Here is a 14,270-nt window from a genome sequence, read left to right as displayed (position 1 = left end):
AGTCACCATTGTAAAAGACCATAAAAGGGCTGGGGGCTAAAAAGCAGAGGGATGATCACATGAGAGTCAAACACATTCCCTAAGGTTAGGATGACAGAGGTTAAAAAGTATATTATTGGGTCAACTGAGGAAATCTGAATATGGACTTGATCGTATTAGACAACAGTACTGAGTCAATGTTAAATCCCGAGTCTAATCATGATTTTGCTTAAGATGGAGAGGTCTACTATTTTGGAGAGAAGTGTCATGATGTTTGCACCTAAAATTCAAATGGTTTAATTTTTTTTTTTAAATCTGTATATGCACATTTGTTAAGAAAGAACAGCAAGCGTGGTAAAATGTTCATAACTGATGAAACTAGGTGAAAGATATACTGCAATTTTTCTGGGAGGGCAAAATCAAGTATTTGTGTAACATTTAAAAAAACACATGGATTTAAGAATGTTTTGTAGACATTGGTTTAAATAATAATCCTATAATAGCAACTGAATATTCAACATAACACAATTGAGATAAAAAAGTATTCTACATTAACTCATCTTTTGGCATCTCTATTTAAAAAAAAAAAAAAATCATGATTTGGGTGGGAATACTACCAGAATTATTAGTTAGTTTATCACTTATTGGGAGATACCCACTTTCATTCATAATACATTACTGAAAACATGAAAATTAAATATGTGACAGCCTAACAAATGTTTTAACAAGGGTAAATCCACAGGGGGTTTTAAAAAAACAAGCTCCTAATAACACCTCATCTTTTAGATAACATTTTCAACAGAATATTTAATATTTCACACAGGCCCTTTAATTTTCTTCTTTTCCATCAGAAATGTGTAAGTTGAAAGACTGTCTGCCTAACATTACATGTGATAATTACATATTTTTTCTGACTATGTACTTATGGGATCCTTGCACTGGAATAATTTAAGATTTTCAACTACTTTTTCAAAAAGTAGAAGAAATATGATCTTCAAATAATTACACACTATGGTACAAAAATGGTGACTTCACTGAAACTTCAAAATTAAACTATTCTGTGCAGAAGACACTGTTGTAAGATGGCTCAAAATGTGTGCAACCTAATTGTCAAAAATCAAATTTAGTATCTGAAAGACGGTGGTGGTGTTCAAAGGTTAAACTAAGAAAAAGTTAAAGAATTAGACTACTAGAAACATTTTTTGTACCCATTTCCTAAAACAAAAGTAGTACTGTTAACTATATCTTATTGTTATTTACTGATGATATAGGCATCTGAGCAGCTTTAGCTATTTGTGTTCTGAAAGATGAGTATGGATAGAAACAAAAGCATTGTGAATTTACTAAGCAAAACAAATTTCAAACTTTTGGAGGAAAAGGTTTAGTTAGAGGTTTGGGAGATGCAGGTAAGAAATTTCATTTCTACAAAAAAAAATCTTTTAAAAAGTTCTATTAGTCAGATGGTATCTAAATAAGGTTATAAAAATGACCAAACCTTGTTTCTATAATCAATTTTTTAAGCAAACAATAATTTATTGCAATTGTATAGTGATCTAAAGCATATTGGACAGTTGTAATCATTTCACACTCATGAGTTACGTAAGGTCAGGATTATCGTTAGCATTTTATACATGAGGACACAAGGTTAAACAGCTTGCCCAAGCTACTAGACTTATTGGGGTAATCACTTCATAAGATATATAAATGTCTAACCACTGTGTTGTACACTGGAACCTAATACATGTCAACTCTGACTGGAAAATAAATTTAAAAATAAAAAAATGAAAATTAAATAAGTTTTTTTAATTAAATTTCAATTTTTTAAAAATTAAGAAAAACAAACAGAAACACCTTGTCCAAGCTAAACAGCAGACAGGGGCTTGAAATGAGTTTAAAACACGGTTTCAATGATGAAACTCTCTCAATAACATTTGTAAACCAATACCAAAGTAAAATAATGTAATAAAGTAATGAGAACTCCAAGTGCTAAGAAAATTATTAAGACATTACTACTTTTAGACACCAGGATCCACATTGGCTCAAAATGATTAACAGTGACTCAAAAACTGCCAGTGGGTTGCATAATGTTCAGTCTGATTACGGGCAATGCCACTAAGATACCTGACTGACATTGTAGACATTGGTTTAAATAACTCAGTCTATTGGTTTAAATAATTCAGTCCAGACATTGGACTGAATTTTGACAAGTTCCTTAAAGTCTCTTAGTTCCTTAAACTATTAGAGATAAGTTCTAACCCCCTACCCAAAGGTCTCTGTGAGGATTGAATGAGAAATATATGCAAATCACTTGGCACAGAAGTTGATAAGTTGTCATTCAATAATTGAGAGCAACTGTCATCAACTGCTTTAGAATTAATAAACAGGTTTAAGGTGTCAGAATTCACTAATAGATCCAGAAGTCAACTCCAACTCTGTGAACTCCACCTCAAGTTATCCTTCCTTAGTACCTCACAGATTTACTTGGTGCTTTCAAACAAGAATATGCAGTGGTGCAATAGGGTATAAGAAATTACAGGATAATTATAGTGTGGTTTCCAAGACTATCAACTTTCCACAAAGATTAGGAGTAACAGGGGAAGTTGAATAATTTGACAGTTAAATAATAATTTAAGTGTTAAGAACTTCACATGTCACTTTTACATTAAACCAAACATGGATATAATGTGTGCTAAATCAAATACTTAATTTTTGAGGTAAAAATAACAGACTTCTGAGAATACTTGCATTTGCTGACAGACTTGTGGCTAAGCCCTCAAACACAATGAATTTTAAAACGTATTATTAAGTATAAACTGAATCTGATAAGAGAAATAAAATTCTACTTTCTAAACCCCTCTAACTGCTGACCCAATTTTTAAATTTTAAATTTCTTAAGTCGTTTTTAAAAAACATTTATAAAAATGTCAGATTTTGAATAACACATAACTGATACCACAATCTATGAGTTAGAAGCATTTTAATGAATGTTCTAACTTTCAAACAACGTATAAAAAGCAAAGATATTAATGAACTGTACATATATTCTACTTACTTTCCTGACATTTATTTTCATGATTTAAATCAAAATTACCTGCATGTTGACTCTTTCAATCACACAAGAAAGGACATGTAAAACATGCATCTTTGTGTCACATTCTGTAACTTGCTGCAGTAACTGAAAAAGTAGTGTGAACATGGTTTCCAAATACTGCAGGTCAAAAGGAAAAAAAAAAGGTTCAAAATAGAAATGTAAGACCTTTACATATAGACAGAAAAGAAATACAATTAAATCACAATGTCACAGCAATGAATAAAAGACAAAACCTTAGCATGACCTAAATAACTACAAATTGTTCCAGTTGCCAATATTTAGGACACTGATTTTTTTCTTTACTGCTGCTAAATGTGTCCACTTTAGAATTTAACTCATTCACAATGTTTTCAGAATAAAATTATGTCTAAACTTTCTGTGTTTAAATTTTTTACTGCTTAATTATTAACAGTGCCCTGTGATTGCTCATCCATATATGCCTGCTGTTGCACAAGGTCTACTCGTCAAAGCAAGAGGAATACCAATTACTGCACTCTCATACAAGCTGTCTGATGTGGCCCTTAACATATGCTGCATGAACTTGTAACTCTAACAATGACAGAATATATCTTATTTGGAAATCGAAAACAAATCATCTATGTCTGGTGATTAACTCCCACATTATAAAAATCATTACAGGAATTAACAAATCACAGGATGCCAGATACATAAAATAAGTACTTGTTCTTTCAGATATTTGGTTCATTCTTATACAGACTTCTAAAACATATTTTTCTCATCCAAAAATATCTAGTGATTCCTTTATTAAAGAAAATTTCTGCTCTACAAGTTTCCCCGCAAGAAATATATACATATTTTTATCATATAACTTTCTTCTTGCCTACTCCTCTTAAGAATAAACACTACTGCTCCAATGTTACTGATATATTTAACAAGTGCTTACTGAATACCAATTATGTTAAAACACCATGCTAGGTGCTGGGAGTTGAGTAAAGAATAAAAAGATGAGTACAACTTGGTATTGTTTTACAAGTAATTTGCAGTCTAGTATGTATGCAGACATACATACACAAACAGCACGGGGGGATAATCTAAGAAGTAAAAGTAACAGACACACATATTTTATAACCGTGACAAAACAAAAAGTTTAGCAGCCAACTCCAAAATAGATGACAAGATAGCTCAACAAAACCAAGCAGAATAAAAGCGAACTGATTCAAATAAAAGCTACCAATAAAAATAATTATTTCCAAAATAATCTAATTTTAAATTCTGCTTTAATCAATAACATATATGTAATTTCAGCTATAAAATAACACTTAATATTCAAAAGACTTAAGCAGAAATCGTTATAAAACCTAGAAATGAATATTCTTACCGGTAGAAACTGATCCGTTCTAAACTCAAAATCATCAACAGGTGAAGATTAGTTAAGGAATACTGAGAATATATGAGATTTATCAAGATAAAATATATATAAAAACCAGATATAATAAACCAATCAAAAATTATATTTTAAACTATCTCATAAATTGATTTAACAAAATAATTAACAGTTTTTTTAAAGTGATAAAATTCTTCACAATGAAGTATTTTAAAATTGTTTTAAGGATATTTAACTTCAGAGTTGTAGCTGTTTCAATACGGACCTAAAAGAAAGTATATCATGAATTTTGAACCATTCTAGAACTACTAAATATCATTAATACCAAATGATAAAAAACTAATTTCAAATAACTCTATCTTTTTGTTAATATTAAAATCACAAAGTATATTAACATGTAGAAACAAAAGCACACTTTCCTTATTTATCAAGGGCTAGAAAAAGTAAAGTAGCGCCTATTCCCACCCTTCTCAGTTTCCTGTAATTTGCTTAAGGAGTCTTTAATCCAGTGGGTGCTTCCAGGAAGAAAAACAGTTTGCGTTAAGTGTGTGGAGAATGTGTGAAGGTGATGCCAAAGGGAAAGGGAAGGTTGAGAAGCGGAGAGGAGAAGCAGGAAAACAGGGTGGGGTTGGGGAAGCTGAAAGATGAGTAAGTGAAGAGTGAGGGGAGAAAAGAGGGAGAAAGAGAAACAACACAAATTCCCATCTCTAACCTCTATTACAGGAAATCCTTGAAATATTATAAGATATATTCTTAGATTTTCTAAATCCCCAAGTTAATACAGAAAGGTTTTCACAAGCTCTTGACCTTTCTAAATCATATTTGCTTTGTATATCAGCATGTTACCTGGGAAAACCACATTCTGACAGCATAATCTCCTTACTTTCTTTCAAGTTTTACCGTGAGTGGATCAGCTACATTGGCGCAAGCTGACACACTCATAGTTTCCATATGAAGTAAAATGAACTCAAACCATGACTAAATTCTATATTCTACTCTGCAAAATTATATATTTAAAACTTCTGTTTCCTAGCTAAGAGCCCTTACTTACTTAGATGCTACACTTTCCACACTTGTAACAGCAACTGGTTCTTTCTTTACAGCCATATTTCACAATAAAACAGTTTTAATCATTTTACAGGGCGTTCTGAGGTCTTGAAATGCTGATTAGGCATGCTCACCAAATGTTAGGTACTCTACTGCCAAATCCATAGATTCCAAGACCCTAGAGTACAGATACTTTCTTACCTGCCTTTTCTTTTTATTCATTCTCTAAAAGTAATGTAAATATTTCCAGATTTTAAATGATTTAACAAATTTGCATATTATCTAATACATGCAAAGCACTATGTCAAGTGTTCTACTATGAAATGACCTAAACAAAAGACGGCATAATCATGTGATTAAAAATATTCAATAAAAAGACCCTCATACACTGTTGGTGAGAATGTAAATTGGTAGAGCCACTATGGAAAAAGGTATGGAGGGTCCTCAAAAAAATTAAGAATTGAATTAACATGTGACCCAGCAATCCCTCTCCTGGATATCTACCACAAAAATCTGAAAACATTTATCCATAAAGATATATGTGCTCCAATGTTCACTGCAGCATTATTTAGGGTGACCAAGCTATGGAAACAACCAAAGCGTCCTTTGATAGATGATTGGATAAAGATGTGGTACATATAAACAATGGAATACTAACTATTCTGCCACAAAACAAGATGAAATAGTGCCATTTGCAACAACATGGATGGATCTCAAGATTATTATGCTAAGTGAAATAAGTCAGACAGAAAAAGTTCAGAACCATATGACTTCACTCATATGTGGGATATAAAACTAAAAGCAACAAAGAAACAAGACAAAGAGAAACAAAAACTCATAGACACAGACAAAAGTTTAGTGGTTACCAGAGTTAAGGGGGTAGGGGAGTGGTAGATAAGAGTAAATGGGATCAAATATATAGTGATGGAAGGAGAACTGATTCTAGGTGGTGAACACACAATGCAATATATAGATAATGTATTATAGAAATGTACACTTGAAACCTATATAATTTTACTAACCAATATTACCCCAATAATTTAATTTTAAAAATTTAAAAATAAACAAACAACATTAACATAAAAAAATATATTCAGTAAGTAATTATCCCTTCCAGGGCATTGTAAGACACACCTCCGTCCTTGCCCTCAGAGAGCTTACAATCAAGGAGGGGAGAAAACAACACCCAGATATTAAATAATTATTAACAAATATGGCTAACATGAAAAGCTTCAAGACACGATAATCCCCTTGAGGACATGGACAAATGTCATCTTTCCATTTTCAGCACTTAGTACTATGTGAGCATACAACTGGCACTGTGTTAAGAATTTAATTCATAAATGCCAGGATATGAAAGCCCCCAAAAGAAAATCATATTGCCAGCACACCAACCCTTAAATCTCTCTTAATTTTCCTCCACAAAAGGATGAGGGAAAAAAGGTCCAGAGACATACTTAACCCATAACCATGACATTTACACAAATAAGTATAAGGAACAAAAGAGACACTTGAATGAAAACTGTGTTTTCCCTCCTAACAAAGGGAAGTCAGTACAGTATTACATGCAGAGAAGATGACGAAATGAATTGAGATGACTTGTCTGCACTCTAGTTTAACTGCAAGAATAGGAAGCAAAATCATACAGGAAAACAAAAAGCACATAGAGTTTAAGACAACAGAGGAGCATTTAAAATGTGACAAGTAAAATAAGAACAAAATTAGCACTTCCTGAGCTATAAAAGAAATAAGTACTGCATAGAGACAGAATAAATTTCACAGTGATTCATAAGTAATGGGGGAAAAAATCAGAACCTGAATTTATAGAATGAAGAGCTGGGGAATGTGACAGATTGGTAAAAGAAAGTCTAACACAATCCCTACGACACTAATTGTTGAATAAACACTTGATAAATGCAAGAAAAATAACAAAACAAAAAATTCCTCTTAACAAGACTCTAAACATGAGTTTTCACAGAATACATCCAAACCTTCTGAAGGAGAATGAAACCCTAAGTATCCAGATTGGAATCAGACGATGAACTCAGCCTGTGAGTCTACCCTATACTTCCAGCTGAAACCTCAGAAAACTCCTGAAAAGATACCAAGCTAATTCCATACTGTGGTGAACAAATGCCATCAAAGTATCAGAACTGTTCAAAGGATCCCAGAAAGCATGAGGGCAATAGAGAAATGAAGGAGAAGAAACCACAGATTAACTCTACTTCCAGAGAAAACTGCTACAAAGGTGAGTATTGATACACTTTGTGCCCAGCGTCAGCTGATTTGAATTCTAGATGTGAAGAAGCCGAATGAATGCCTGCCCACTTCTACAGCCTGCCCATGGCAGTGAGGGCAATTTCACACACTAGAGCAGTGAGCTTGGTGCTGGGGTCAAAAAGAACGACACTGTCTCGGGGACTGAGAACACCAGGAAAACGGGAATAAGACAGCCCAGAAAGAAATATCTTGAAAGGAAGTAATATGCTAAAGAGAAATAGAATAATGACTTCATAAACTCATAATCTTTTATTCCTAGCTCCCAGTAAACATTTTCTAAGACTTGACTCCATGCTAGGCATAAGAGATACTAATATAATATTATCTACATATTGATAGTATTACCACTTGGCACTACTTATAGTGCTGTTTTTTTTTTTTTACTCTATCCTGCAATAAAGCCAAGATCACTCAGTTACACAATTTGATGTATTTCTGTTGGAATACACATGTAAATATGTTTCCTAAAAGGATAAAAAGCACCTTCAATTTATTCATCTCCTTTTAAGAAAAAAAAATTCTGAAGCTCATTTTCACATAATATGGATGATACTCGATATAGGAGTACAAACCCAAAACTGACTATAGGAAACTTACTAAATTAAGGCTGCCTTTCTTCCTGGTTTTAGAGCCTCATATTTTGATGTCAAACACAGATTTTTTTTTGATACTTCCTTTGGAAATTATATTCACTGAATACAAGTGAATTCAGAATTCATTTTGTGAAAACATAGACTAACCCAGAGTTAACAACTTGTAGCAGTGTTTTGGAGACACAAAGGATGGGCAAATGGAAAAACAAAATCAAAACAGTGAGACAGAAAGACTGACAGAACTGGGAGACCCCTAAAAGGCACAACAGTGGAAAGACAGGCAACTGCCAATGCACCTTGTGTAAAATACCTCTGCCCAGATCCCGGTTGTACCTCCCCAGTACATTCAGGGTTCACTGCCGTCATGTACATGCCACTGAAAGTCCCTTCGTAAACTCCATTAACTGGCTTACCATCTTGAAAATTCGCTATTGCTATGTTGGCACTCAACCTGCCCACGAAGATGGCCACTTCTTTGTTTGATAGGCAATAACTCCAACACAGCCCACTCCCAAACTATAAATTTTCTGCTTGAACCACAATTTACATTTTATATAGACTCTCACAAGGTTGAAAGAGTATTCGAATGTTAATTTTTTAGTAGCTTACCACTTGTTTTATTGAAAGGTGCACAAATAACCTAAGTAAAGTCTTTTTAAAAAAATTTACGTATAATTTCCAAAACTGAAAAATATAATTGGCTCCAAAGCCTTACATCCCAAAGAAGCCATACATATGCCATATATATATATATATATATATATATATATATATATATATGTGTGTGTGTGTGTATATATGTGTATATATATATATATATACGTATATTTATATATACGTATATATACACACATATATATACACACACATATATATATATATACATATATATACATATATATGTATATATATATATATATATATATATATATATATATATATATAATATTCTGGTTAAAGAATCATCAGATGTCCTAGGAAAAGAAGGTTCCTCTCACCTAAATCTCAGTCATTCTGTTTACACTGTTGTAATAGCATTCTCAAGCTGAAACTTGCCATAAGCACCGCATCTGCTCAGAAATATATTCTAAGAGGAACAGGGAGCGGCAAGTAGATGTTTTTTTTCATGGATTTTTCAATAAAACATTAGAGCATTGTTCTTCTTATTTAAAAAAATAAAAAAGTAGGGGGTGGCCAGTTAGCTCAGTTGCTTAGAGCGTGGTACTAATAACATCAAGGTTGCCAGTTCAATCCCCGCATGGGCCACTGTGAGCTGCGCCCTCCATAGGAAAAAAAAATACTAAAGTGGAACCTTACTTCACATCATGTTCCAAAATTTCAGCTAGAATGAAGGACCAAGAGTGAAGAAAATGGATGTATTAAACATGAAACAAAAAGAACAGAAAAAGGAAATCAATAAATCTGCACTAAAATTAAAAAGCTTTACTCAACAAAAAGATAACAGAATAAGAGTGAAAAGATGTACAGAGTTTCAACTGCCATTTGTAATGATTTATTTCTTAAACAAAATATTTGAAATATATATGAAAAATTATTCCAATGATAATACGGAAAACTGGGTGGTGAGCACATAGGTCCTTGTTCCACTAGTTACTGATTTTTTTTCTCTTTTCTTGATATAATTCTTAACTTTTAAAATGTAAACAATTAAAAGCCTCCTCTTTTTAAAGATAAAAATGAGTCAGACATAAGCTTAGAAGTGAAAAATTTTGGAGTAGCACTTATCTTAAACTTAATCAAATTTCCCAACATTTATGACAAAAAAGTTTCCAAATACTGAAATATTATAAATGTTTATTCATTATGCCTAGATCAAGTTTTAGTTTATAAAAATTGGATATCTCATACGAATAAGTCAAATTGCTAAGCACTGAGGAAAAAATTACAATATTTCAAATACCTAAAAAAATGTCACTCAATTTATCTTACATTCCCCTATATCAAACACTAATGTGAAACTTCAATGCAACCATCACAGATAGAAATGTACTCCACCCAGTGGACTCTGATATTATAAAATTTATGAAATTCTATTCTAAAGAAAGATATTAACTGTTTCTGAACTTGAAGTTTAACATAGGTTAAACTTAAAATAACTCTTTTAAGACATTTAAGCAACATACCACTAAGTCTTGGTCTTGAAGCAAGTTACAAATTGCCTCGTATAACATGGGTCTTAAGTCAGACTTGAATTTCACAGAAATCCACTGACCGATGAGCCAAATCACCCTGCGTCGCAATGGCTTGTACCTAAATAGGGAAAATCATGAAAATAAAATGTAAAGTATTTCAACAAGTCTATTTCACTTAGTATATTTTATCACTTAAATCTAAAATGTAGTAAGAAAGCAATCTACATTTGTATATAAAAGTTTTAAAGCTACTTCTAAATGGATCACTGTATAAATTCTAACAATAAAGTTCTGATCTAAAAAATTAAAAATTTTTAGGCAGATATATTGTGAGTCTGATTACTTTGTATTAAAGAACTACAACCTAGAGGTGGACATAAAAAACAAGTCCACTTCTGTTCCTCAAGTAAGCAAAAACAGTTAATCCAAACAGGCACAGCTAGCTAATGTCCCAAACCCTAAGGCTGGAGAGACCCAAAAAATAATAACAAAAGAGCTTATGTATTCAATTTTCCAATTCCAATTCTGTTAATCTCATAAAGATTATTTTTGGAACATTGTGAGAGCTTTCTATGCTTACAGGAAATACATAAATTTACACTGGTTTCAGCTAAACACTCTAATTTTGTTAAGAGGCGCCGAACCAGTAGTAACTACAACTACTAGAATGTGACTTAGATTATCAAACATCATACTTCATATTTTAAAAGTTGTAAAACATTTGCAGTAACATGTACATACATTTCTTTCTCTATGGTCATCTTTGCTAAAGGAATTGCCAGTTCTTTAGGCAAGGAGAAAAACAACAAAGCTATAAACAATTGGGTCATAGAATTCCACCCACAAAGTCTCTTCTTGATATTATATAAATTTTAGTGGCAAGGTACTTATTTCTGGGTGTAAAGAGAAAAAGCTAATTTTTTAGAAAACTACTATCTCATAAGATGATCAAGCCCACAGAAAGAATTGCTCATCAAAGTTGCAAAATGTTAAGTATCCTCTGCTCTGGAAAAGTTCACAGCACACCTAAAAGAATTAAAGAATTTAAAGCTCTATACTAGGACTTCAGAAAGAGAACAGTGGGAGATGGGATTGAATGGCCTTTAAGATAAACAGTATGCTGGGCAGAAAACTAAAAACAAGCCAAGGGATAGGAACTGTTTGAACAAGTCACAAAGGTAGAAGTAAACAAGACTTTTGTAGAGTTAATGAAGGACCCACAGAAACATCAATTTTGGACTGATATCTTTGAGATTACCACATTCAATATTCTATTCCAGAAAGAAAGAATGAAACTCAGAAAGGTCAAATCCTAAGATCACCGTCACTTCTGGACAGAGTAAAATTAGGGGTCAGTTTGTTCCTCAAAGTGTGGTCCCTGGACTAGCCGCATCATTACCCTGGAAACATGACAGAATCACACAATCTGACTATACCTCAACCCATAAGCTAAACCAAAACCTGCATTTTAACAAAATCACCAGTGATTCATATACACCGTAAAGTGTGAGAAACACTGATCCAGATCAGCTCTGTCCAAAGGAATGTAATGCAAGCCAACATGCAACTCTAACTTTTAGTTAATTAAAATTCCAAGTGCTCAGTAGCCATATGTCCTAGCTACTGTACTGGATCTCACAGGTCTGGACTAAATAGCCTCTAGGATTTAAAGACAATCAAACTGCACGTCTGTCTCCTGCTGACGGCTTTCTATCCATCAATGGCTCACTAGAGCTCCCTGAGGGCAGAGTTGAGGTCCATCTTACTCAGCACTGGCTCTACAGGACATGGCAAATTCCAAGTGTTGAAAATATTTGTTGACTGAATAAATAATTGAAGAACTGAAAGAATAAATAGCTACTTACTGGTCAAAATTACTTTCAACGCATCTCCAGCTCTACATTTCTATGGCTCTAAATATATACAAACTGATCCATATAGGAATGGTCCTCCATTCATTAATATAGTCAGGAAATGTTAACTGATCTATGACTATATGCTAGGCATTCTGACAGGTACCACATCTTCAGAAATACATCAACAGAAATGCAAAATGCAAAATAAGAAAAATATCTCTTGGAATTTTTTGAAGTCTCTAATTTTAAACTAAGAAAAAATTCATAAAAACTATTAAAAGACCTTTTTCCTTCCATTTTACTCATTTAGTACCCCAAATTGAAATAATTAGGCAAGTACTTAAATGCATATGAAGCATAATGGACAAAAGTTCTACTAAATGTCACATAGATCTTACTGTTGCATTAGGTACTTCAATACAGGCCTAAAGTGTATTCCAATACTTTTTGCCACGGTGTCTCTACATCCTACTCTATCCTCTCCCCAAAAACTTGCAGTATGTTTTGTGTGATCCCATCCTTTCCAGAATGTTCCTTTGTTTAGGCTACTTCTGACACCAGGCCTAACCCCTGCTAATCTCCAACAGCTTACTTTTGTACAAATTTTCTTTACAATTCAGAGACTTTCAGCTTCTCTAACCTTTGCATAAAATTTCATATCTTTTCCTCTACAAACTATCTTATCTAACATCAAATACTTCAACACATTACAATTCACATTTGAATTAAAACAATAACAAACTGTTTTATTTTTCAGTTACATAAGATTCACAACTCTTATTACTTTCTACACTAGACATTATCAGCTAAGTCATACTAGAACTTTCTTTAACTTTAAACAATCTTAATGCCTTATCTTCATTAGAAAATCACGATGGTAAAATAAGTGTATAATAAACACAAAGTTTTATACTTGCCTATTGTGAACGACTTGTAATTCAGGAAGAAGTTGGTTTTTAAACCACTGATCAAAATCAACACTGTCAAACAGCTCATAAGCCGCTAATCCAACAGCATTATACACTAAAGAAGATTTGAGGGGAAAAAAATTTTAATTTCAGATACTGGGCCAAATGCTAAGTGCCCTTATATAAGAAACTAAGCTCTAGGGACTACTTTGAAACATGTAATGTGTTAATAAAGGTAAATCTAAGATATTTAATGATGGAAACTACTTAAACAGACATTTTAGAAACATTAAGTTACGTTATGTTTTTCCTAAATACTCCTTAGTGCTTTCAAACAGAAAATTACATTCATTTAAAAACATACAAGACAAATTATAAAATAGCATCCGCTTCCAAATGGATGCACTAAGTTATGATCTGGTCCCTACTTACCCTCTCTCCAGCCTCATCTCTCACCAAACCCCTTACCCGCTATGTTTCACCTAAATCAAAATAGTCCCAGTTCAAAACATAACTTTGCTCATTTTCCCTTCAAGCTTTTGTACATACAAGTACTCCTGCTTCTGTCAGGAACCTTCTTCCCACACGACCCCAACCCCTTGCTAACTCCCACTTCCTTGTGTACTCATATTTCTTTAGGAGCCTTTCCCGAGGCACGCCAAAGCCACCTTGGGGTTTTCCACAGTATTACCTGATTACAACCTACTTGAGCATTCGTCACTTGGTACTATGTTACAATCATCTGCTCACCTGGCTGTCTCCCCCACCAGATAGTTCTTGTATTTTAGGTAACCTCCTATCCTAACTCTCCCAGAATATCACCTGCACAACACAGACACACCATCTACTAAAGAAATAAATGTCCCTAAATCACTTTAGTTTAACATACCAGCATCTTTGATTAATAGTGCATTCATATCTTCCACATTAGTGGGCCCTGAAAAAATAAGTATCGTATCAGTAAAAATAAATAAAATTAGTTATTAATAAGTATTTTAATTACACTCAATGTTTTAGT

General features: G+C 33.0%; 1 protein-coding gene across 3 annotated transcripts in view; it reads right to left on the bottom strand.

Moving 5' to 3' along the window:
• The window catches only part of IPO11 (importin 11), a 157,589-nt gene that overhangs the window by 92,694 nt on the left and 50,625 nt on the right, over positions 1-14,270 (bottom strand). For all 3 annotated transcript variants that reach the window (XM_019743722.3, XM_019743732.3, XM_088796520.1), the window contains 6 exons: positions 14,142-14,189; positions 13,262-13,367; positions 10,480-10,606; positions 4,647-4,680; positions 4,410-4,450; positions 3,071-3,187 (listed from right to left, as the gene is read on the bottom strand). In XM_019743722.3, the coding sequence (XP_019599281.1) occupies positions 3,071-3,187; positions 4,410-4,450; positions 4,647-4,680; positions 10,480-10,606; positions 13,262-13,367; positions 14,142-14,189 (473 nt within the window). The remainder of the gene's footprint in view (positions 1-3,070; positions 3,188-4,409; positions 4,451-4,646; positions 4,681-10,479; positions 10,607-13,261; positions 13,368-14,141; positions 14,190-14,270) is intronic.

The sequence above is a fragment of the Rhinolophus sinicus genome, chromosome 3 (genome assembly GCF_057876585.1).
Source record: "Rhinolophus sinicus isolate RSI-liver-muscle chromosome 3, RSI-T2T, whole genome shotgun sequence".
NCBI classification, from domain to species: domain Eukaryota; kingdom Metazoa; phylum Chordata; class Mammalia; order Chiroptera; family Rhinolophidae; genus Rhinolophus; species Rhinolophus sinicus.
Note: the sequence above shows the minus strand (reverse complement) of the source record. Positions and strands in the feature narration are given on the sequence as shown.